At 42.9% G+C, this 26,231-nt stretch overlaps 2 protein-coding genes and 1 long non-coding RNA gene across 19 annotated transcripts in view; 1 reads left to right on the top strand and 2 right to left on the bottom strand.

The window, feature by feature from the left end:
* The window catches only part of pkd1a (polycystic kidney disease 1a), a 196,815-nt gene extending 178,057 nt beyond the window's left edge, over positions 1-18,758 (top strand). For both annotated transcript variants that reach the window (XM_069906488.1, XM_069906486.1), the window contains exons 42-47: positions 1,544-1,669; positions 3,729-3,903; positions 4,817-5,104; positions 7,205-7,339; positions 8,335-8,649; positions 15,652-18,758. In XM_069906488.1, coding sequence (XP_069762589.1) covers positions 1,544-1,669; positions 3,729-3,903; positions 4,817-5,104; positions 7,205-7,339; positions 8,335-8,649; positions 15,652-16,239 — 1,627 coding nt within the window. In that variant the 3' untranslated portion in view covers positions 16,240-18,758. The remainder of the gene's footprint in view (positions 1-1,543; positions 1,670-3,728; positions 3,904-4,816; positions 5,105-7,204; positions 7,340-8,334; positions 8,650-15,651) is intronic.
* On the bottom strand, positions 730-20,034 carry LOC138747366 (uncharacterized). 5 transcript variants are annotated; one of them, XR_011347444.1, is made up of 5 exons: positions 19,589-20,034; positions 18,224-18,261; positions 12,476-12,602; positions 6,581-7,795; positions 730-4,242 (listed from the first exon to the last, which is right to left on the bottom strand). It is a non-coding gene; the product is annotated as an uncharacterized lncRNA (long non-coding RNA). The 5 variants fall into 5 exon arrangements; XR_011347445.1 differs by lacking the exon at positions 19,589-20,034 and adding an exon at positions 19,457-19,575; XR_011347443.1 differs by lacking the exon at positions 19,589-20,034 and having other exon boundaries at positions 18,224-18,424.
* Positions 20,035-22,347: 2,313 nt separating this feature from the next.
* Positions 22,348-26,231, bottom strand: part of tsc2 (TSC complex subunit 2) — a 121,339-nt gene continuing 117,455 nt past the window's right edge. For all 12 annotated transcript variants that reach the window (XM_069906491.1, XM_069906492.1, XM_069906490.1 and 9 more), the window contains 2 exons: positions 23,490-23,588; positions 22,348-23,086 (listed from right to left, as the gene is read on the bottom strand). In XM_069906491.1, the coding sequence (XP_069762592.1) occupies positions 22,877-23,086; positions 23,490-23,588 (309 nt within the window). In that variant the 3' untranslated portion in view covers positions 22,348-22,876. The remainder of the gene's footprint in view (positions 23,087-23,489; positions 23,589-26,231) is intronic.

Here is a 26,231-nt window from a genome sequence, read left to right as displayed (position 1 = left end):
ACCTTGCCATTCAGTGTGGGCAATCATGTCTCTTCATCCATCACAGTTTCTGAGTTGTTGCATCCAAATTGATAAAGGTAGAAAGTAAAGTAAATGTACCAAAATATTTTGGAACAATTTGCTTGCTTCATATTAGAAGGGACTCATTGTTATAAGACATTGTTCATCAATCTCTATTTCCCAGCCTGGTGTTCTGATTTTGATGTTCTTGTACCTCTTTCCTGATGGTAGTGGGTTAAAGATGCTGTCTCATGGATGGGAAGGGTCCTCAATAATTCTTTGATCCCTACTTGAGCAATGCTCCCAGTGAGCGCTAAGCAACTCTACTGTCCTGCCCTCTCTTCCACCCATTGCAAGTGGGGGTGGGCGGGTCTCAATGTGAGTAGGTGCCAAGTAAGAATAGAGAAGGTATCTTTGTGGGAGGGTACAAAGAGGGGAACTATTTGTTTTTTTTTACAATTGAGGCGAGGAACAGGAAATCTCATTTGCCCTTCCGTAACTGTTATCCTTCGTCATAGGAGTGGAGATGATTGGATCGGGCTGGGCTGCCAATCACAGTGAAAGTGTTCTTCTGATGGGCACTCAAAAGAGTATAGCTATTTGGGACAGACCAAATCGGCAATAACAATTAGAGCAAAGGGAGCAAATTAATTTTCTTCATTAGTGTCAAAGACCAAACAAAGTGATATACACAGTGTAATGCACGTTGAAAGAACCAAAGACTTGTTGATCCAAACCAAGGGTTTTATTAACTAAAAGACTGGACCATATCACAAGTAGGTCGACCAGTCCAGAATGACCTGGTCTGGCTAGAAGCAATCCTTTAAGACCTGCCAGTAGGTGGTGCTACACTCTCAGCCAATCAGTCATCCTACACGACCATCTGTACATTGGTAATCGAATCTGTACTATCACACACAATTACCTGGAATTCAAGCAACCAGAAAATAAAATCAAAGAAATATTTTTTCAACAATTAAAATAAATAAGTTTAAAATTGTAAAATTGTAAATGTTCTCTGATGTGAAGATGGGAGCAAATATTCAGCCAGTGAGAGCCTTGGTCGCGCTTTGCTCATAGCAGCTGTTTGAATAAAGTTGTGTTTCACCCAGGATGAAGCCACTCATGTTGGGGTGATTCCTTATCCCTGTTTAGTAAGAGTCGCCCCAGTCAGAGACTTCATCTGCAAACTTGGAGGAGGGTGGGATTGATTATCTAAAATATTATTGTCTTTCGGGCAGCTCTGTGGAAGGGGAGGAACCTGCAGATGCACCAATGGTTATAGTAAAATGCTTTAAGGTTTATATCTACTTGCAAGTGAAATTTACTCAGTGTAAGTACAGTCTAGTATTTTTGTCTTTTAAACTGTTTACTCTTAATGCAGGTGTATTAGTTAAACATTGTAAGAATAATTCTCCAGCAACTGGACAATTCACTTATCCGGCATCTACCAATCCCTGTAGGTGCCGGATACCAGGGGGTTTTACTGTATATTTACACGTGAAGTGAGTGTTACTGCCTCTGACTTGCCATTTGCCTCTAGGATGTGGTACTGGGGCCAGACCACAATATCTGATAGCGGAGGATATATCCAGCAGCTCGGCAGGACAATGGACCAGAGCAATTACACGCTGTGGCACTTACAGGAGAGCAACTGGCTGGACAGAAAGTGAGTGTCGTTTCACTGAGCGTCACCAACAATAGGAGTGAAACACAAAAGTCTGCAGGCTCGGTAATTGTAGCAGACACAAAGAATTGCTGGAGGAACTCAGCGGGTCGCGCGGTGTTCGCAGGAGGTAAAGAAGGGCTCAGGCTCGAAATGTTGGTTGTACAACTGCGCGACCTGCTGAGTTCCTCCAACGTTTTTATGTTGTTACTAAAATAAACCGAAAAGTTCTGCTCTTTGAACAGCTGGCTTTTCAGGTGCAGTAAGACCTTGAGACTTTGGATTTTTCCATTCAGCATTGATGCAGCTCTGTGCTAAGAAATCCTTTTCTTTTCCATCGTCTCAGAATCTATTGTCGTGAAATTGGGTGTTTTGTGGCAGCTTCATTGTGCAAACATTTTTTTAAAATCAATAGTGATGTCCTCAGCAGCTGCGGAAGCCTCTGCTTTGAACAAAGAAAGTCTGCAGGCGCTGGGGTCGAGTGCAGTTCACAAAAGGGTTGGCGAAGCCCAGCAGATCAAATACCATCCATGGGATGTAAAAAGGCATTCTAGCATGTTGTGTGGTCTGCTGAGTTTCTCCAGCACCTTTGTTTACTGCTACTTTGAACAAACATCTTTTAAAATATTTTACAAGGAGCAATGCAAGTGTGAGTGTATTGGAAACTGAAATATTATAAGCATTTAAATAAAATGTTACTTTACAATTCATTGTGTTTTAAAACAGGTATCTGAGAAAATCACAATCCACAGATAAAAAAATTATAAAAATGTTGGAATGTGTACAGTCATGGACTTTGGTAGAAGAAATGGAAGGGCAGAATATTATTTAGATGAGGAGAAAATTCAAAATTCCAAGGCACAAAGGGACAAGGGAGTCCCTGTGCAGGACACCCTATATGTTTAGTTGGTGGTGCAGAAGGTGGATGTAATGTTGCCATTCATTTCTAGAGAAAGAGAATACAAGGAGGGATACAATGTGGAGACTCTAAGGCACTGGCGAGACCTCATTTGGAGCACTGTGTACAGTTTGAGACTTATTTGAGAAAAGATACCCTAGCGTTGGAAAGGGTTCGGGGAAGATTTACCAGAACGATGTCAGGAATGAAAGGGTGAGCTTATGAGGATTGATTGTCAGCTATTGGACTGTACTCATTGGAGTACAGATGGAGGAGAAGGTATGGTCAGAGAAGATGTGGCAAGGTTGTTTCCCATGGTAGGAGATTCTAGGACAAGGGGGCACAACAGCAGGATAAAAGGGCGTCAACTCAAAGCAGAGATGTGCAAAAATTTCTTTAGAGGGTGATGGGTCTGTGGAAGTGAGGTCGTTGGGTGTATTTAAGGCAGAGATTGACAAATATTTGATTAGTCAGGGTTGCAGGGAGAAAGCCGGGGAGTGGGGCAATGGATCATCTCATGAGTAGAATGGCGGAGCAGACTCCATGGGCCAATGGGCCAACTTCTGCTCCTCTATCTTGTGAGACTAGTGAGATTGCTCTGCAGGGTCTCGGCCCGAAACCTTGATCATCCTTCCACCTCCACAGATGCTGCCCGACCCACTGAGTCCCTCCAGCACTTTGTTGCAGCACAGAAATTATGGCCTGACATGCTGTTTATAAACTGATGTTCACTTCCACCAACAAAGCTTGCAGTGACACGAAACGAATTGCTGATATCCAATAATTGGCAAAGCCTGTCATGCAGAAGGATCTATGGAGGACAAGTCGTGAAACATGAAAGTCTGCAGATTGTAGTAAATACACAGAAGTACTGGTGAAACTCGGCAGGTCTTGCACTGTCTTTAGCAGGTAAAATAGATTCAGGCGTGAACCCAAAGTGAAGGGAATTGTTAAGAGCATTTGGATTGAGGGGTTGCTGTCAGAGCTAAGGGTACAATCATAGATTCATAGAAATTAGGTGCAGAAGGCCCTTTGGGCCCATTCAATGTGATCACGTGACTGGACACGGTGAAATGTTTCAGCGTCGTAACTGGATCAGAATCTTGTAAAGGAATGTATTGCGTGCACTTTTCACAGAGATGTCTTGTAATTTTGTTTTGCTAGGACCAGGGTTGTGTTTGTTGAGTTTACCCAGTATTGCCCCAATGTGGATTTGTACAGCGTGGTCACCCTGCTCGTGGAGTTCCCCATCTCAGGAGGTGCGTTCACCACCATTGACATCAAACCATTCTCACTGCTGCGTTTGACTGCTGGGGTGGATTTTCTGCTTGTCATGATGGTAAGTTCTTAACCACACATCCAAACAACTGGTATCAATTTTCCTTCCGCGCAGCTGGGAGATTAAACTCTGGGTGTTCAGGTAGGTGGGATGCTTAGATGGCAAAGTTTTGCAGACATGGGAATACATGGGGGGATGAGGTGGAGAGATAATGCTCCGATAATGTTATTTTTGATCATGTACGAAACGTGGCAGGATATTTGAGCACGGCAAGTTCCCAGTAGTGATGCAATGGTGGCCAGATCTCAGAGAGGCTTGTATGGTGATTCATTAAACAGAGTACCAGCCATGTTCTGCACTGTTGAACCAGAGATATGAAATTGAGTCTCTCCATGGCAACTGAGGAATTTAAACACAAAACAGTTTGCTGTCAGCCATCCTGCATCCATGGAGATGGGAGTTGCTTGAGAACTACTCAAACTTTTAAATAAATTGCTTTCCTTACCCTTTTACAGAACAATATCTTACACAGCAATTCCATATTTTTAAGCTAAACAGTTTCAAAGAAAAATACAGCAAAAATAAATCAAATGACTAGCACATTAAATCGTCAAAAGACTATGCTGTTACTAATCAGCCAACAACTGCACCGAGCTTATGCAGAATAGAATCTGGTCACCTTGGTTCACTGCTGTGGTCGCCATTGTGCACAGTTTAAAGGGAACATGGGAGAGTGGTGGGAGTGTGGAACTACCAGCTGAAGTGATGAATGCGGGCTCAATTTTCAATGGTTAATAAAAATTTGGACGGGTGCATGGACGACTATGGTCCAGGTGCACATCATGGGGAGAAAAATAATTTGGCACAGATTCAATGGGCCAAAAGATCTGTTTCTGTGCTTAGTGTTCTATGGGATAAGTGGTCTTTATTCTCCTATTGCCGGAGCAAGGATCCACTGTTTGCTTCCTTGCAGGTCTTCCTCTTGCTGTTCATCCTGTACTTCACAATCAGTGAATTGTTCCTGATCTGTCAGGAAGACAAGTCCTACTTCTTCCAGTTCTGGAACTACCTGCACTGGTTGGCCATAGTTCTTAGCATCTGCTGCGTGGCTGTGCATCTGAAGCGAGCTAAAATTGGCGACAGGCAGTGGGCACGTTATCTTGCCCACCAGGACTGCTTCACCAACTTTTACCAGCTGGCGTACCTGAGTCAAGTCTTCACCAATCTCGCCGCTCTCCTCCTCTTCCTACTGATGATCGAGGTATGAATCAGGAAACGCGAGCCTCGACCATCCACATATGTCATTCAAGCCAGATCCAATGGTGCCGCAAAATTTTAATTTGAATTACGTTAGCGTCGTGTGCACAATGAGAGCACTGCTTTGTGCGCTATCCAGGCAAGTCAGCTCATACAGCAGACGATGCAATAATAAGAAATAAACCAATGGCCGACCATTTATTTTAAATATGATGCCTGGGTCTGGACACTTCAGCCATGAAGTTGTTACCCCATAAGAATGTTGTGCATTTCTGCCTGATAACAAAGTCAAAGTAGAATGGACCCAATCTATTTCTCTCCTCTGATAAGGCAAATCCACTGTCCCTACAATCACAGGCCTTCCACTCTGTATATGGCAAATTATTCCCACAGTAATCCCTTCACACTCATTGAAGCCACCCTCTCAATCTGAACTGACTGTCAAACTGTGGAAATGTAAGACATCCTCTAAGTTTGTTCCAAACCACTCAACAATTATTTTTAAAAATAAATTAACATTAAAAGCTTTAGAATTTTTTTTTTAATTTAAAAAAAAAATCTCAACAATAAAATCCCACTGACCTGTACCCAGTCCATCCAAAATTTTCTTAAATTTTAAAATTGAGGCCGCATTCACCACTTCAGCTGGGCAGCTTGTTCCACACTCCCACCACTCTTTCAGTGAAGAAGTTTCTCCCCCCCCCCCCCCCCACCAATGTTCCCCCTTAACCCATGTCCTCTGGTTTGTATCTCACCACCCCTCCACGGAAAAAGCATTTACTTTATCTACACGCCTCCTTTAGTATACCTCTATCAAATCTCCCCCCCCCACCCCATTCTTCTCCACTCCAGGGAATAAAGTCCTAACCTGTTTTTTGCTTTCCCTGTAACTCAGTTCCTGAAGTCCCAGCAACATCCAAGTAAATATTCACTGACACTCATTCAATCTTATTGATATCTTGTATTTAGGTGCCCAAAACTACACCCAATATTTGGCCTCACTAATGTCTTATATAACTTTACTATCACATCCCAACTTCTATACTCCATACTTTGATTTACAGAGCCCTCTATAATGTTTGGGACAAAGACATTTTTTTTCCTGTTATTTGCCCCTGTGCTCCACAGTTTAAAACTTGTAATCAAAGTGCACATTCCAGATTTTATTCAAGGTTATTTGTATACATTTTGGTTTGACCATGGAGAAATTACAGCACTTTTTATACATAGTTCCATCATTTCAGGACATTTGGCTTCACAGGTCCCACCTGCCTAGTTTTAGCCCATATCCCCCTCTCAGCCCATCCAATCCACGTACCTGTCCAATTTGTTTTCTTAAACATTACAATAGTACCTGCCTCCAGCCACCCGTTCCATACAACAACCAAACTCTGTGTTTAAAAAAATAATAGTTTCCCCTCAGTTTCCTGCTGAACCAGATTCCACATGTTCTAGGTGCTGAGGGACAGTGTTTGCTCACCAATGGTAAATCAATTTTCACATGTCCTCTTGTAAGCATGTAGAGCACAAGTTCAATCTCGCCCAGTCTGAGGCTCCAGGGACACAGAACAACAGGTAGCAGAAAGGAATAAATCGTTGTATAGAGTGAGTTTGAAGTCTTTAACATGACTGAAGGAACTGTATCTAATGGGGGACCCTTACAATTCATTTCATTATAAAGGGGGGGGGGCAGAAACTGGTACACTTTGCCCATGCAACCCCCACCTCCCCCAAAAGCCGGAGATTAGATGAAAATCTCAACACTGAAATTAATGCAAAATTTTAAAAAAACAATGTTGGGAGCTTGTCAAGGGTTAGGAACAAACACAGGTTTTTGGGTCTTGACATTGCAACAGGTGCTGTTGAAAGGTCCGTCTTCTTCCCTCCCCACAGACTCTGTCAGGTTTTCTGATTTTTAGCATTGAGAGTATTCTGCTTTCACGTTTCCATTAGACAAGGATATGAAGGCTTGTGCTGAACATCTGGAGGGACAGTGTGGTTCCTGCGCAGATTCTGAACTTCCACTCTTCTGAAGGAATGGGGTTGCTGTTTGCGCAGATGAACCTAGATCATAAAGTCATCTTTTCCCCTGTTTGTGGATCAGGTTGCCCGACAACTGCGGTTTGTCAGAAAGTGGTCCATCTTTGGGAAGACCTTGCATAATTCTGGAAAGGAACTGTTTGCGGTCGTTGTGACATCAGCTGGGTTTCTTCTTGCCTACACACAGCTTGGTTATCTGGTAGGTGTTATTTCCCTGAACTCCAACCTCTTGTGGTCCTTTCATAGAACATTACAGTACAGGCCAGGCCCTTTGGTGCATGATGTTGTCCCAACCTAGATAAAACTGCTCAAAAAAAATGAAACCTTCCCTACCTCGTAACCCTCTATTTTTCTTTCATCCAATGTGCCATTTCCTCTTGAAGACGTTGCTCCATGATTAGTCTTCTCGGTTCGTCCCACATCTCCTTAGTGGCAGATTTTAATGCAGTAAAGATATTATATTTCAGTAAACATGATGGAAGTTACTCAGATAAACAAGTCGTCTTGCTTAACAAATGTTGCTCGCCTAGAAGCAAGGATCAGAAGTAATGTTTCAGACTCTGCGCGATCTTAAGGGGAGACAGGGTGTTGCGTTCGACCGCTCAGATTTCACATTTGTTGTCAGACATCACATACAACCCTGAGATCCTTTTTCCTGCAGGTGAGGCAGAATCACCACTTATTAGTAGGGCAGCAACAAAAAAAAACTACACCATGGGTGCATGCAAACAAACTGACTCCACAATACAGAGAGAAAAAATTAATAATGTACAAAACAATGGTGGAGGGGGAGCAACTGTTCCTGAACCTGGTGGCGCGAGTCTTGTGGCACCAATCTCATTGCTTCCATCAGGAAAGAGGTAACAGAATGTGTGTTGGGTGATGTTGATCCTTGATGATTCCTGATGCTCTCTGTGGTGGGGAGGGTTTTGCCTGTGATGTCCTGGGCTTTACGCTCAGGGTTATTGGTGTCTTTACATCAGACTATGATGCAGACGGTCAATACACTTGCCACCACATATCTGTAGAAAATTTCCAATGTCATATCAAACCTCCGCAGACTCCTATCAGTGGGAAAGTCACACCTCTTGATGGTGCAGCTCTCCCTCACGGGAGGGAGTGTCCAATCTGGGGAAGCTGGTATTTAAAATGGATAATGACAAGAGTTTGTGACTGCCTGATTTTCCATTTCAGTTTTTTTCCACCAACCTCGATCACTTCAAGACCTTTGGGGGCAGCCTACTGTCTCTGCTCGCTGTGATTCAACGGGGGGTCTGCCTGAGGCAATGCTTCTTTGAGTACCCAAGCCTAAGCTCCATCTACTACGCCAGCTACATCATTATCGAGATCTGGATTGTGCTGCGCTTGTCCGCGGCTGTTCTGATCCAGAATTATCGGGTGATGAAGATTGAGATGCACAGACCCGCAGTAGAGCCGCAGGAATACGAGCTGGGAGAGCTATTTGTCAGAAGACTTAAGATGTGGATCGGAGTCAGCAAAGCAAAAGAAGTAGGTGCACACCGTCTGCCAGTGGGGTTATCTGGTACCCATCCTTGTTGCAGTAATGGTGCCAGGAAACTCTTAAAAAGACCTTTTTCCCAGGCTCTAGCAGGGTTGCCACACATTCTAATGCAGGAAAGATTCACGACCATTACCGCGATTGACAAGCTTGAACCATCAGGAATGCCTAGACAGGCTGGAATTTTCCCCCAGGAGCATAGCAGGTGAAGTGTTGTGGGGGTGGGGGCAGAAACCTTATTGTAGTTTATAAAATCATTGGGGCACATTGGGGCATTGATAAGTTCAATAGTTCTTTTCCAAAGCTGCAACATGACTTCTCTTATACACAATCCCCCTATTAATGAAGCCCAGAATCCCATTGGCTTTTTTAATTATCCTATCAACCTGAGCAACTCCCTTGAGGGATGTATGGACATGAACCCCAAGATCCTTCTGTTCATCCACGCTCTTAATTAACTGTCTGTTAACCCTATACTCAGCTTTTTGATTTGTCCGGCCAAAATGCATCACCTCACACTTGTCCAGATTGAACTCCGTTTGCCATTTTTTTGCCCATCTCTGCATCCTGTCTCTGTCCTCTTGCAACCTCTGACCACCTTCAGCTCCACCTACAATTCTTCCAATCTTCATGTCATCTGCAAACCTACCCACCCAACATTCTGAATCATCATCCAGACATCATTTATAAAAATCACGAAGAGTAAGGGAGCAAGAACTGATCCCTGTGGGCCTCCATGCAGAGAACCTCCCTTCCACCACTACTCTGTCTTCTTCCTGCAAGCCAAAGTTCTGCTGATCCCATGCCTCTTGACCTTCCGGATGTGTCTCTCGTGGACAACCTTATCAAATGCCTTACTGAAATCCATATAGACCACATCGACTGCCCTCCCCTCATCAATTTCTTTCATCACTTCCTCAACAAACTCAATTAGGCTTGTGAGGCAAGACCTTCCCTTTGCAAAACCATGCTGCCTATCCTTCAGTAAGTTATAGCTCTCCAAATGCTGGTAGATCCTATCCCTTAAGAATCCTTTCCAATAGTTTACACCCCACTGACATGAGACTCGCCAGTCTGTAATTTCCAGGATTCTCCTTATTACCTTTTTTAAACAATGGGATTACATTTGCCATTTTCCAGTCCTCTGGAACCTTCCTCATAGTCAGAAAATTCAAAAACCATAGCTAATGCTCCCACATTTCTTCTTTTACCTCCCACAGCAACTTATCGATCTAACACTTCCTCTTCCACATGGTCGACTTCATCCCGATCAAGGTTCTTTTCCCTTGTAAATACTGACGCAAAGTTTTCAATCAGGGTCTCCCCGTCCTCTTCCACTTCTAGGCACATGTTACCTCTTTTATCTTTTAATGGCCCTACATTCACCTCCTTCATCTTTCTATTTTTTAAACATACGCATGGAACGCCTTGGGTTTATTATCCTTAATCCGACCAGCCAAGGCCTTCTCCTGCCCCTCTTAATTTACTTCTTAAGCTCCTTCCTGACTTCTATATATTTCTCATGAGCCCTATCTGTTCCCCGCTTCCTATACCTAACATAGGCTTGCTTCTTCACTGTACAAGTCTCTTTTCTAGTTTTGTCATCCACGGTTCCTTTTTCCTACCATTTTTTTTGTCCTAGTGGGACAAACCTGTCCTGGACCCAGCTCGATGGGTCCCGTAACTTCCTCCACATTACTTCTGTGCTCTCCCCCTTGAACATCTATTTCCAATTGATATTCCCTAGTTCCTGCCTAATCATTTCATAATTACCCCAGTTAATCACTCTCCTACTTAGCCTGAGATCATCATTTTCTATAGTTTATATACTGAAACTAAGAGATGTGATCACTTTTTCACCAAAGTGCTTCCCCTCCAAGAGGTCTAACACTTGACTCAGTTCGTGACCCAGCACTAGATCCAGTATGGCCTTGTCCACATACTGTGTCAAGAATTCTAATTGAACACACCTAACAAATTCAGCCCCATCTGTCCCCTTTGCAGTCAGGAGGTCCCAGTCAATATTAGGGAAGTTAAAATCTCCCATGACTACAATCCTGTATTTCCAGCTCCATTCTAAAATCTGACAGCTTCTCTGTTTGGGGGCCTCTAGATGACTCCCAGAACAGTGATTGCTCCCTTCCTATTTCTAATTTCCACCCCTTTGACTCAGTGGGTCTCACCTTCCTCAGTGTCGTCCTCCTGTACAGCTGTAATACTATCCTTAAGCAACAATGCCACTCCCCCACCTCTTCTTCCACCCCTCCTATTTTTTTTTAAAACAGCTGTACCCTGGAACCTGAATCATCCAATCCTGTCCTTCCTTCAGCCAGGTCAAGAACCTATCAATCACTGCTTTAAATACACTCAATGACGTGGCCTCCACAACTGCATGTGACAATGTATTCCAGATTCACCACCCTCTGGCTGACCATATCCCTTCACATCTCTGTTATAAGCGGACACCCTTCAGTCCCACCTCAATCATTTCACAGCATAGTCAGGCCCTTTGGCCCAACTCATCCACGCCGACCATGTTGTCTACCAGAGCTAGTGCTATTGACCTATATGCCCCTGCACTACCCATATACCTTTCTAAAGGTCAAATGCTGTAACTGCTCCCTCTGGCAGCTCGTTCCTCACACCTATCACCAATGTTCCCTCGAATTTTTAGTAGTTAGTGTGCACAAAAATCTTATGTTGAGCAAATGTCAACTTGACATTGCTTCAAGATCATTTTGGCCCAGCCACTCTGTCACTGTATGTTTTAATATAATACACATATGATTGCATTCGAGGAAGTAATGTATTTAGTTTAGGAAAGGTGAGGTGACGTAAATGAGTGATGTGCAAATATGGCATTTTGAAAAAATGACTAAATAGTTAATAGAAACAGCTCAGATTATTTTCAAAAAGTATAATTATTAATTACTGCATTATTTTAGGTAACTAACCTTTTGTAAGCACATAAATTTCCTTTGTGCACTGGCTGCAAAACATGTGTTCTCTCACACAGCTTAAAGGGAACACCCTCAGTGTGAGAAAGGTGCCCCTCTGGTCCCTTTTAAATCTTTCCCCTCCCACCTTAGAGCTTAAACTCCCCTACTCTGGGAAGAAAGACTGTGACCATTCACCTTGTGCATGCTCCTGGACAGAAAAGTGTAGGCAATATAGTGTAAAAATTGTGAGGACAATGTGAGATGTAAATTTACCCTTTCGTATTGCTAAATAAATTTGTTTACTTTGTCAAATACATAGGCTTGTTTATAGTGTTAGATTAGTTGTGGTTTTTAGACCTAATGCTAAGACAGAGGTATGTGGGGAAGGGAGGTATTAGGGATGTGGCCTGGGACCAAGGGACACAGTCCGAAAATGTTTGAGAACCACTGGTATATGGGAATGATTATGTTCCACTGTGCTTCGTGTCTCAACGTCACCATCTGCAGGCACATTGTATGAATTGCAGCAGGTTGACCATTCAAGACAATTAAACAGCCAGACAACATGGGAGAAGGTTCTGAGCTTATTAACTCCTTCCAAATTTCCAAAGAAATTCAATGAAGTGCAGGTAAGCAGCGGGAGTCACTATGACTCTTTTCACGGGCTAGCGGGAGCTCACCAGATGCTGCAGGAGACACGACGTTTTCCTGGTTCCTCTGTCAGATCGAACCCATTCTAGGGTGCCCTTCACAAAGGAGTAACTATAACTCTCTTAAGCTCTTCTGCCCCCCTGCCACCTGAACGAATAGAGCAAAAGGTACAGAGCAAACTGCATCTGCCAGAGGTTAGATAGGTGCATGAAAAAAAATCCCCTACCATCTTTCCTTTCTCGGATGCGAAGCAGTGTCTCGACCTGAACCTTCATGGATGCTGCCTGATCTACTGAGTTCCTCCGGCTTTTTGTTTTGTTTCTCCAGATTTCATGATCTGCAGTCTCCCGTGTCTGTATGAGAAATAGGGTCACAAGCCTTAGATGTTTTATAAATATGCAAACCAGGTAGCCCAGTTGCTAGGTGGGTTTTATCCCTCCCCCCCCCCCCCCATTCTTTTGTAAAACAGTAACAGGTTGGAGCTTGTAACCAAATATCGAAGATTTAAGCACAGTCGTGCCCATTGGCCCACAATGTTGTGCTAACCCGTGTAAACCTACTCCTCAACAATTTAATCCTTCCCTACTTCACACCCAGAATCTTTACATTAAATCCATGTGCCTATCCAAGAGTCTTTTAAATGTCCCGATTATACCGGCCTCCACCATCTTCACTGGCCTAAAGGCTCAGGTATTCAGGGAAAAGAATAGCAATGTCCTAAAGCAGCTCCACATTACACAATGGGGGAGATGTTGCCAGTCTTTTAGGTCACTAACCTTTTGTGCACCGGCTGCAAAACGTGTGTTCTCTCGCACAGCTTAAAGGGAACAGTGCCCCCCACCCTCAGTGTCAGAAAGGTGCCCCTCTGGTCCCTTTTAAATCTTTCCCCTCCCACCTTATAACTTAAAACTCTATTATGTAAAGGTCAATAAATCCCCAGAGCCTGGAGTTTGTTGCCATGGGATGTATTTAAGGCAAGGATTGATAAGCTTTTGTTTAGCCAGGGCATCAAAGGTTATGGGGAGAAAGCCAGGCAGCAGGGCTGAGTGGGAAAATGGATCAGCTCATGATTGAAAGGCAGGGCAGACTCGATGGGCTGAATAGCTTATTTCTGCTCCTATGTTCTATAATCTTATTAACATACAGAGATAGAGTTATTCACAGACATTGAGCACACAATGAAGGTTGAGTCTGATTAATTTAAATCAGTGGTTCTCAACTTTTTTCTTTACGGAGGGAAACCGAGGATAGCACTAGATAAATTAACGGAATGGTACAAACAAGGGGGCTTACAGCTACCAAACTTTAAGAATTATTATAGAGTAGCACAATTAAGATATCTATCAGATTTTTATCAAACAAGGGAAAAACCAGATTGGACCAGGTTAGAGCTAGATAAAATAGGGGAGAAGGTACCAGAACATATACTTTATAAGTGGGATGAAAAACTGGTGGAATATAGAAGTTCACCAGAACTGCACCATTTACTCAACATTTGGAAGAAGATTCACGTTGAAAGGAAAAAAACAAATTACCAACTTCCAAAATTATTATTGATGCAAAATCAACTCATCCCTTTCACAATAGATAATCTTTCCTTTAGAGAATGGGAGAGAAAAAGGATCAAAAGAATAGAAAATTGTTTTTTGGGAAATAATTTATTATCTTTTGAACAAATGAAGTACAACTATGGTATAACTCACGGTACAATGTTTGCAGCAAACCACCAACTGAAAACCTACTTAAAGGACAAATTGGGAAGCAGACTGAGATTACTAGAAGGATGCACCTTTGAATATGTGATTACAGACACAATGATAATTAAAAGATTTATAACAAACATGTACAATAAGCTGTAAACCCAGACAAAAGTGGGAACAAGATCTAAACATAAAGATAAAAAATGAAAAATGGATAAAGCTATGCTCCAGAACTATGAGAAATACAATATAATTGGTTACACAGGCTATATATCACGCCTCAAAAGTTAAATAAATGGGACCCAACGGTATTAGATGTTTTTGCTGTAAGAAGGAAACGGGAACAACAGTACATGCAATTTGGGCATGTGAGAAAGTGGAAAAGTTTTGGGAAGATCTCAATCAGGTATTAAATAAAATCACAAAAAGCAACATCCCAAAAAATCCAGAGATCTTTCTTCTAAGTAATATAAGAGGGAAAGAATTAGGCCTCAAACTGGATGAAGCACAAAAAAGATTTATTATGATAGCCTTAGTTGTAGCAAAAAAATGTATAATGTCAACCTGGAAATCAGAAGAGAGTCTGAGAATACAGCAATGGTACATGGAAATGAATAAATGTATTCCATTGGAAAAAATAACATATAATTTAAAAAATAAAGTCACAGTATTCGAATAAATTTGGGAGCCGTACATGGAACACAACAGAGAGGGCCGACCGCGGACCTCCACCCCCTAAAATGATAGAATGAGAAGACGACGAAATGAACTGACCCAGTGTGAAAAAGTAGATGACACAATTTTCTTGTTTATTTTCATTGTGTGATGACATTGTTTAATGGGTTTAATGTATTGTAAATGTTGAACGTTTAATGGGTGGGAACGAGGGGGGGGGGAAGGGGAGAAAATGACACTGTGTATATTCAAGAGGGAAATGTATTTTGGTCAATACGGTTCATAGTGTGAAAAAGAAAAAAATTTTTAAAAACAAAAAAAATTTCTTTCCACTCACGTCCCACTTTTAAGTAATCCTGATGCCATCGGTTCTCTGTGATTAGTAAGGGATTGATTAAGATGGGATGTAAGTGGGAAGGGAAGGTAGAGAATCCCTGCTCTAGACCCAAATGTTAGTGAAATATTTTGCTTGAGAAAAATTGTCATTGCCCCATTTCCTTTGGAGTTCTGAAACCGTGCACATAAAGAGCTTTTCAAACTTTTTCTTCCCACTCACATCCCACCTTACGCAATCCCTTACTAAACACAGAGCAGCTATAGCAAAGGGATTACTTAAAGTGGGATTCAACCCCCAGTCCTGATCACTGGTGCTGTAACAGCGTCACGCTAACCACTGCCCCAATAAGGATACAGTGAGAAGCAAAGAAATAGAGGACACTTGGAGCGCAAATCTCAATAAAATGGTTTCAAGTGACTGAAGCACAGAATGTAGGAGGGAAATTATGCAAGAACTGCACCAAACCACAGTTGATTATAGTCAGACAACAGGCCATTCGGCCCACCACTTTCTCCCTGACCAGTGGACTGCCATCCAGCATCTAAAAAGTTCCCCCTCCAGTTCCTATTAAAACTCTGACCCTCCTCATCTTAAACCTCTGTCCTCTGGTTATTGATTCTCTGGGCAAAAGATTCTCTGCATTCACCCCATCTATTCCTCTTGAGCTAGTTTTTTTCTTTATTTTTGCAGTTCCGTCATAAAGTGAAGTTTGAAGGAATGGTTCCCTTGCCCTCTCGCTCATCCAGAGATTCAAAATCAACCTGTCTCCACACCGCCAGTACCATCTCTGACATCTCCTCATCATCGTCCAGTGACTCAACCCCAACAGACGCATTCCCCCTGGCTGGCCCAAACAAGGGAGTGCAGATCGAGACAAACATCCATCGGCTGGTCCCGATGTTTGAAATGCTGCTGGATCAGTTTGATAAGGTCAACAGGGCAACGGAAGAGGTCTATCAGGTGGAGTGCAAGCTGAGACACGTCCAGGACAGAGTGCAGCAGAGGAAGGTTAACATGAAGGCAGAGGAGCTAGTTGCAGCCTATCGGCGGATGAGAGCTAGCAGGAGACTGAGGGACGATGGGCGATCATCCCTGCGGACTCCAGGAGACAAGGCAAGAATTAAAGAGGCACGACTAGGAAACAGCACGGCAGAAGGCAGCACAAGGGAAGTCCGTGGGGAAAAGGAACCCCAGCCTCCTCGAAGGAAGTCCAAAGTGCCAGAAAAGATGTGGGAACAAATGGCAGGCGATCACAAAATTCACTCAAACCCGGATTAGTTGCCGGAGGCGTACCCTATAGGGAAAACAATGACCCTTCAACTTCATACCTCCACTTCAAATGGTGTGCCACCCTTCCCAGCCCTGCTCCACGCTTAAGGATTGAAGCAGTGGTGTGGACTCCTACAAATATAACAGCTGCTTTTAGCACTGGCCCCATTTGTTTGAGCATTAGAGGACTGCATTTACACCATTCTCCTTCTCCCCACCCCCACCCCCACACACATTTAATAATCGGGATTGTTGCATATTGATGAAGATGAATGGCATATCCCGCCACCAGAACTGGCGACTTCATCGGGGAACCACGTGATAAGTTATTCACTAAACGGGTCAGAACAAAGCCTTAAAAGGACAAGACTTTTTTTAAAAATGTAAATCGTTTACTTTATGTATTAACAAGCACTTTAAAATCAAGGATCATTCAGAAGGAGAGATTGTTCAAACTTGCTTTTTTTAGCCATGCATCAAAAAGGATGCACCTATTTAAAAAAAAATGCTGTTTTAATCGGTTAATTTGGAATTGCATTAATTTGATCAGTGAAAAGGAAACAGAGCACAATTAATTTACACAACAGTATTTTTTTTTGCTTGTTTATAGAAGTGACACTGCTGTTACAGAATGTAAAACGGGCAAATTGGTGTTGATTTTTACGCTGTAAATATAACATTTTTTTTGCTAAAATAACAGTCCCAGCACTGCAATGAGGAACGTGACTGTAACCGATTGTAAAAAGCAGATGAATTAAGATCCCTGCACATTTACTTACTCCTGTTATATCCGTAGCTGAAACAAGTCGCCGCTAAAAGGTAAATTTAGTTGCAAGATGAAAATCTGCTGCACGGGGAATAAATATCACAACATTCAAACAAGTCCTGCAAAACACTGTAGCTCAACAGCCTGATGCATTGCTTGAGAAAACATTGTGTGGAAGAAAAGTAGAATTTGATTATCTTACCAAGTTACAGTGAGCATTTGCAGTGAAGATATACAAAATATTTTGGTCCAATATTATCAGGGCACAAGAGTACAGTTTAGTAGAGGGAATACCTCCCATGAATGTACGCAATCATACCATTGTTTCCCCCCTCCTTGGCAAGCATTTGTTCAATTTGGTGTGAAGATGACCTTCGTTAGTGGAGTAATCCTGTTCTGGAGTTGTGAGGCAAAATTGCAGCTCGACAAATCTCTGATGAGACCACACTTAAGAGTATTGTGTTCAGTTCTGGTCACCTCATTACAGGAAGGATGTGGAGAGGGTGCAGAGGAGATTGACCAGGATGTTGCCTGGATTGGAAAATATGTTATGATGCAGGGTTAGCGGACCTGAGACTTTTCTCTTTGGGGCAAAGAAGGATGAGAGGAGACTGAGTTCTACAAGATTATGAGAGGCATAAATAAGGTGGTCAGTCAGTGGGGCAGGAGTAGCAAACACCAGAGGATATCTGAACAAAGTGAAGGGAGAAAGGTTTAGGGGAGACATCAGGGGTAAATTTTTCTTACATAGAGAATTGTGGATGCCTGGAATTCCTTGCCAGGGGTGGTGGAGGCTGGAACAATAGGGGCGTTTCAGAGATTCTTACACAGGCACATGGATGGAAAAAAAACAGAGGGTTGATGAGGGCTTAGTTATTTTTTTTGGAATATACAGGTCAGTGAAACATTGTGGGCCTGTACTGTCAGGCCTGAACTGTGCGATAATTAACGCTCTATGAGGTTCAATGGAACTACTGCTTAAATGATAACCAGTTTCACAGAGAATCCTACGTCTCATGTCCCAATCATCCTGGTGTAATTTACTAGGTGATATGAGGCCACAAAAGTGATTCGTCATCACTACTTAACTTTGGAAGGGAATTGGTGAACTTTAAACCCCTTTTGATTTTGGATTTTTCTGGGGAAGCACCAGATGTTGAAATCTGAAGTTACTGGCATGAGAACCAATGTTAGAGAACTTTGTCAAAGTCTGAACTTGTTCCTTACCAACTCTGGAACTGTATTGACTCCCAGCTTCTCTCTTCCTGTTAGGGCCAGAAATGAACAAGTGATTTAATTTTCTTGAAACAAATTACTAAATTTCCACCCAGATTGCTTGAAGTGTGGGTGGAATCAGATTTGCAAGCACCAGGATCAGGTGGCAATCTCAACCCGACCTGGAAGTTTTACGCAACGTTTACTGTCCAAAATGACTAGAGGTCAAAGTTCACGTCTATCGTCAGAGCAAGGGTCTCTGTGTCCAGATGAACAAGAACCACAAAATAACAGCGTTGGCCAGATGCTCAAAGATAGTGAGAAGGTATCATTTTTTTTTCTTCTCTCTCATGGGGGGATACTGTTAACAAGTTTCCTTGCAATCCTGTGTTCATCATTAACCTTTAGATTTTTTTCAAATGCTGCAGGGCATTCATTGAACACTTAATCTGATAAGACAGTTAAAGAGGTTGTGTATTACTTTATTATAAAATGCATTTAATGTGCTTAAGTGCCAATTGCTGATTAAAGAAATACTAAAAATGATGTTACAGGTTAGTACTTACTTACTGAATTGGTAATCCAAGCTCTGGATGAAAGTACAAATCACCCACAACAGGTAAGGAATTTAAATATGCCGTTTAAAAACTAGAATGTGTAATCGTGATGAGGTTAGTGAATTAGTTGGTTTTATTTTTGAACAAATGTTTTATATGAATGGGAATCCACCACAGAAAATATTCTGGTTTAAACTTCATTCTCATTTCAGCCAACGTAGGGCAATCTTCGCCACCGATCAACACTTCTCAAACTATATTTCGGCTATGACCCCCTTTAGGACTCTGCAAAAGTTTTCCTGTGAAGCAGTCAGGTTTAGTTGGGTTCTTTCATACCTCTCTCCCAGCGACTGCACAAAAATTTTTTTATGATTTCAGTCCATGGTTTCCCCCCCCACTCCCTTAAATGTGCTGTGATTCTCTTCCCCTCCCACCTCATTGAGAATGGCTGGTTTTCAAATAGGTTGAATTTTTCTTCCTTTTTCATCTGTGCAACTCCAGACCCTCAGTCAAAAAAAACACACAAATGCTGGAGAAACTCAGTGGGTCAAACAGTGCCTTTATGTAGCAACGGTAAAGATACATCACCACCATTTCTGGCTAAAAGCTCTGTTTGACCTGCTGAGTTTCTCCAGCATTTGTATGGTTTTTCACTTAACCACAGTGTCAACAGAATCCCATGTTTTACCTCAGACCTTCAGTTACTTGGTTGACTATCTCGCTGGGCAGGTTGAGGGTTGTTCGAGAGCAATTGGCGCAAGGCTGACCCCACCTGCAATGCACATTTTAAAGAGTTAAGATGGCATTGAGGGCATTGCACCTTTAGTTTTTGGGATGCTTCCAACACATCATGTTCATCCAGTCAAAGCAGAGCGAGGACAATAAATCGCCTTCTTGGTCAGGATGGTTTTCTGTCTGCAGTATGGAATCAGAATTTGTCATGAACAAATCACAATGCAAACATTTATATAAACCACCTTTTTGCCATAGTGCCCAATAGGTCAAAGTAAGACAATGTCTTTGGTTCATTCATCATTCAGGAATCTGAGTGGAGCAGGGAAGAAACTGTCCTTGTCCCTGAGTTTAGATAGTCCATAGTCCCAAGTTCTTGGACCAGGGAGCTATTTTGACCCATATTGGAAATTTTACAGTTAAATGAAGTTGCAGATGCTGGGGTTGAGTGCAGTGAACAAATGTGCTGGAGAAACTCAGCAGGTCACGCACCATTCATAAGAAGTAAAAGGTAATAGTTTTGGGCCTTCGTCAGGAATGTGGAAAACAGCCTAAAGAGATGGTAGGGAGAGGAGGGAGAAGGGAAAGAGCATAGCTGGCTGGCTAACAACCAAGAGGTGGAGCAGAAGATAAAAAAGCTGAAAAGCAACAGGGAGAGAAGAGAGAGGGCTAAGGATGGTTCTCTGAAGGAAGGGAAGGGGTGGGAGCTGGAAGAGAGAGATCAGAGGGGTAAGAAAAGAGAGTCCGGGGCAGGGCTAACAGAAATTGAAGATCAAGATCAAGGCTGTCTGGTTGGAGACTGTCAAGAAGGGATTCGTGCTCCTCCAACTTGTGGGCGGCCTTGATCTGGCCATGGGCAGACACGCCACAGTGTGAAGGTGTTCAATCTCAAGGTTTATTGCCCAAAAAGATCAGTCAGACGTCACTGTGGGTCTCTGCGCGCAGAAGGAGGAGAATCACATGACAGCAAAAACATTTTTTAAACCATATTTTTTATATACTTATTCAAAATAAATTATTGACCAAAGGAAAACCATTCAAAGTCTCTTCCCACCCTTAATTTCATATCCATTTATTTCAATCACTGTACAGCGTTATTCATTTATAGTTATACTATTACTAGCACTGTGGTGTCTTCTTGTTACTCCCCTTCTGTTGTTTGAAGGGCTTCTCAGTCTCAACACCTCAATGCCTGGTAATGGAAGTATTCTAGCAGACTGCATTTCTTTCCTCCAGCGCCCTAGTGTTGGCTGCACCAAGCCTCAGTGTGTCCCTCAACACGTACTCCTGCAGCCTGGGATGTGGCTCTTAACATTTTAGAATGTTTCTTCATCATTCTCCCTACACCTACAATGTGGGTTAGAATCGACAGCACAGTTCAGGCCCTTCGGCCCACAATGTTGTGCTGACCTACTCTAACAACTGCCTAGAAATTCCACCCTGCATAACCCTCCATATTTCTCAGTTTGACATACCTATTCAATAGCCTCTATTGCACTTGCCTCCACCACTGTTACAGCAGTACATTCCATGCACCCACCACTCTAGGGGCAGAGGAGGCCAGGGCAGATAAGTGGGGCCCCTCCTTTCTCCATCTACCTTCTCCTGCCTTTGCCATCCCCCCTCCCCAACTCTTGTTCAATCGTCTGCCAGCATTTTCTCATAGCTTGATGAAGGGCTCAAGCCCGAAACGTCAGTTATGTAATTTCGCCTTTGTTACATAAAGGACACAGGTTGACCTGCTGATCTCCAGCATTTTGTGCTTTTAGTCCCCTGGAAGGTTGAGTTGAGGAAGTGAGCGATTATTGCACAAAGTCCACGCCAAGTTGCAAGTTCCTTCTCCTGCATTTCTCGCCACAGAAGCTTTCCAGTGCACACCAAAAGTGCTTGGAGATGTACTGGAGACAGCAGCCCCCCCAAAATATAATTGAAGCAGCCCTGTATGTGAATGTGTCCTACACCTTATAGTCAAATATTTAGTATCATTATAAGATGCATTGAAGGATCTTTCCTGAAACCATGGCTAGAAATGCAGCAGCCAACTTGTGCATAGGAAACTCCTACAAGCTCAACATGAGCAAACATAGTAAAATCCCTGTTATCCAGAATTCAAGTAACTGGCAACCTCAAGCAACCAGCAAACAAAGATTTTTTTAAATTACAGAAGTTTAAAATTAACGCACCTCACCGTTAGTTGACCAGTCGCGCAACTGGAAGATACACTTGTCCGGCATCTACCAATCCCTGTAGGTGCCAGATACTAGGGACTTTACTGTACTACGTTTGGGATAAGTATTGGCAAGTTCACCAGGGAGAATTCCCTGCTCTTCAAAACAGTGCTGAGGGATTTTTTTGGACTAGATGGGATCACCTTTTAATTGCTGATCCAAGAGTTCAATCCCAAGTTGCTTCCAAAAACTGAAATCTTCCCAAAACCTCAGTTATAGGAAACAAACAACAAAGGGATCATGAACAGAACTGCCACCAACGTCAGACTTGGTAACCAGCTGGTATCTCTAGATAGGGTGTTGAGTTTTCAATGAATACCAAATTAACTTAGCAATCAAAGATTAGAGGAGAAAATCTCCCTGTAGGGTTGCACTGCATGCCACAGTTTGTGCAGCGGTTAGTGCAATGTTATTACAGTGCCAGTGACCCAGCGAATCTGACGCTGTCTGCAAAGAGTTTGTACATTCTCTTTTTGGGCTTTCACCAGGAGCTCTGGTTTACTCCCACCCGACAAAACATTTGGGGTAGTAGGTTAATTGGGTGGCACGGATTTCACAGGCTGGAATGGCCTCGTACCGTGCTGTATCCTTCAATTTAAAAAAAAATAACACCCAGGAAAGCTTTTCAAATGAAATTTATTCACTTTTAGTTCACATTTCAACAATGACACGTGTTTAAAAATTGTGTGAAGATTGACAACACAGCTTCCTTTACAAGATAAATTGCACAAAATACTTACTGCCAGATCAGACCGGAGCTGAACTGCAGATGGGGTCGCACACTAGCTGACTTCCTTGGTCATTTCATGTCCACATGGGAAAGTTGGTCCTATCTGTAATACCCAACAACCAGTGACATGAGTGACCTTTCAAGATATTCTTCCACATCAGGGTCGTGTCAATTTGTTCAATCCTTCAGTGTCCATTTTTTTTAAGCAGTGCAGAGGTGGGGGGGAGTGAAGATCCAGAATCAACTAACCTCTGCTTTTTCATCCACGCCTTCTGGAGGGCTGGTGTCGAGTTGGGAGAAGCAGCGTTTCTTGTTAAACAGTGCAGCACAAATCCAATCCGACCCCACAGCATACTAAACACATTCATCACAGCATATTGCACGCGTCTGATGGCGCGAGGGCACACAGGAGACCATGTTAAACAAAGTCCGTGAAATCATCCACTGTGGACATCAACCTCTTTCTCTGGCCAGTTTCTGGACCGGCAGCCTGCGGTTGTGCCGTGTGCTGAGGGAGGTAGTGGTGGTGGTGGTGATGGTGGTGGTGAGAGCTCTTACTCTGGCTGGCGGCGTGCATTTGAATCAAAGAGGTGCCTGTGCTCTGACGATACTGCAGTTCTTCACATACCTGGGTCAGAAAGAAAACTCTCACATTCGTTGCAGAAATATCTGGTTTCTTGAACCAAGTGAGCGCCTCCCACAAATACAAGGAAAAATTTGCAGCAAAAGCGATAAGAATACTGGTATTAGATGAAATTCACAGCACAAAACTAGCTATTTACACAAAATAGGCCCCGTTGTTCCCTTGTGATCAGAGATTGACAAATATTTGATTAATCAGGGCATCAAGGGTTGCAGGGAGAAAGCTGAAGAGTGGGAGGATGGATCGGCTCATGATTAGAATGGCGGACCAGACTCAATGGGCCAATTCACCACACAATTTGGCTCCCGGTTCTCCACACGTTTAAACATTTCGGGTAAAGAAGCCTCCCTGAGTTCCAATTTTACACTCTCGAGGACAGTCCATTTACCTTGGATCGAATCCGCTTGATCTGCCTTAGCCTCGCTAGCCACTTGCTTGCATAGGCCTCCGAGGGAACTGCACTTTTGTGGTGTACAAGAGAAGCCATCTGCAACAAAAATGGTGATGACCAGACTGGGTTCCTAAAACTCAACACGTCAGCACTGATCAATACTTAAAAGTGCTCACAAAGCTCAGGCACGAAGTGAGTAAAAGTCTGCAGACTTTCCCAATTTCCTGGAATGTAGTCTGTGTGAAAATATTGGAACAGGAATAAGGACACATTCCCATTCCAATATTTTACCTCCTCGTTCCCTAGTAAATTTCCCAAAATGTTTGCGGTCTAATGCAGGCATTCCATGAACCACAGGCTAATGAGTAGCAAGTCCCACCTCTTTAATTTCCGCACTTCCGGTATGCTGTCTAAACTTGTGTAAGGAAATGGAGATTTCAAGTTTTGGTCATTCATTTGTGAATGACCAATGCAGAGACCTCCGACATTATTCATTCTGGTAAAATCACTCAAATTCTATCTTAAAAAAACATGGTTGAAGTAAAAACACAATGCTGGAGAAACTCAGCAGGTCAAACAATGTATTTATATAGCAAAGATAAAGATACAGAACCAATATTTCAGGCTTGAGCCATTCAAAGTACAAGCAAATGTAGCCAGGTGCCTGAATAACGTGGTGGGGAGTGGGAGGGGAGCACAGTCTCACGGGCAGGAGATAATAGGTGGATAAGAGAGGGAGGGTACACCAGCAAGAGGGAGGAGGGATTGCTCTGTGAATGGAGTAGGAAGAGGGCAGAGAGCAGAGAAAATAAGAAAGAGGGAAGAGAGGGAGAACGGGGAGTAGACTAGTAGAAACTAGAGAAGTTGATGATAATTTCATCCAGTTGGAAAGTGCCCAGACAAAAAATTAGGTGTTGCTCCTCCAATTTACAAGTGGTCTTGGTTTGACAGTATACTAGGCCATGTCAGCGTAGGAGTTGGGTGCAGAATTGAAAAGGCTGGCCACTAGGAGATCCTGGTCACTGATGTGTACAGAGCAAAGGTGCTCAGCGAAGCGATCTCCCAGTCTGCATCCAGTCTCTCTGAAGTAGAGAAGGCCACACAGGAGCACCAGATGCAGTAGAAAACTTCCGCAGATACACAAGTGAATGGGTTGCTTCACTTGGAAGAACTATTTGTGGCCCTGAATGCTGGTGAGGGAGGAGGTGTGGGCATAAGTGTGGCACTTCCTGCAGTCATAGGGGAAGTAACCAAGGGGGTGATTAATGGGATGGGATGAGTGAATGAGGGAGCAGACTCTACAGAAGCCAAAGAGAGGAAAGTGTGTCTGGTGGTGGGATCATGTTGTAGGTGGAGGAAATATAGGATGGACAGTTCCAAACTGGAAATGGGATCCAGAACCTCAAAACAAAAATCACGTAGGTGTTGATGCATTACCTCTCCCTCCTTTACTCGTACACTGAACATTGCACACTGTACAGATTATCAACAGTGGTAGCTCAACAATCTAAAGATTTCCAACTACAAGGCTGGTGCACCCTATGAGAACAATCAAGCTTCATGAAGTCACAGCACTCTAAAGGCACATTACCACTGATGTGGGAAATGAATGAACAGAGAAAGCTGGAAATACTAGGCAAATCAGGCAGCATCTGTGAAGAGAAAAACCATGTTAGTGCTTCAGGCTGATGACCTTCTGGTGAAAAGTCATTAACCTGAATTGGTTTCTTTTTTTCTACCTATGCAGCCTGATCCATTGGAAAGTTTCAGCATTTGAGTCAGTCATACAGGTCAGAAAAGACACTTCAGCCCAACTTGTCCATCCTGACCAAAATGGTCTCTTGGGCAACTACCATTTTCTGTTTTACTTAGAACACACCTAGAGCAAATTTGAGCAGTCATGGACAGGACATCTTCGAAGGAGTGTGGCCAAGATTTAATACAGTAATACATGAACTCCAAGAGGTCAACAGGAAAGATTACACGAACCAAGATAGTTTTCCCTAAAATTTGAGGTTGAAGAGTGATTTTGTTTAACCCTCAAGGGAAACAAATTTTTGATTACAAAAGAAAATGGGGAAAAGGTTGGTAAATGGAGTTATGAAACAGAAGAGCTACAATCTCACTAAACAGTAGAACAGAGTCAGAAGGGCTAATTGGTCTTGCCCATCTTTAAGTTGAAAGTTTTAAGCAGATGACTCTTGTGTAGAGGGTTATATGTAGACATGATCCAAGGAAGGAAGACTTTAATCTCAATGCTGGCAGCCTCTCTGCAGGAGTGAGTATCAACTGGTGGTGGGAGAGTCTGGGACAAGAGGGCACAACTTCAGGATTGAAGGGCGTCCACTTAGAACAGAGATGTGGAGGTATTTCTTTAGACAGAGGGTGGTAAATCTGTGGAATTTCTTGCCACAGGTGGATGATGAGAATTTAATGCAGACAAGTATGAGGTGCTGCATTTTGGAGGAGCAAAGAGACCTGGGGATACAGGTACATTGTTCCCTGAAGGTGGTATCACAAGGTAGGGTTGTAAAGAAAGTTTTTGCCATCTTGCTCTTTATAAATCAGGAGTTGGGATGTTATGTTGAGACACAGTGAGGCCAAATTTTTGAATATTATGTGCAGTTCTGGAAGCCTATCAATAAAATTGAAAGAGTGCAAAGAAGATTTACTAGAATGTTACTGGGTCTTCAGGAGTTAAGATGCAGGGAAAGATGAAACCAGTTAGGGCTTTATTTC

The sequence above is a fragment of the Narcine bancroftii genome, chromosome 12 (assembly GCF_036971445.1).
Source record: "Narcine bancroftii isolate sNarBan1 chromosome 12, sNarBan1.hap1, whole genome shotgun sequence".
NCBI lineage: Eukaryota > Metazoa > Chordata > Chondrichthyes > Torpediniformes > Narcinidae > Narcine > Narcine bancroftii.
Note: the sequence above shows the minus strand (reverse complement) of the source record. Positions and strands in the feature narration are given on the sequence as shown.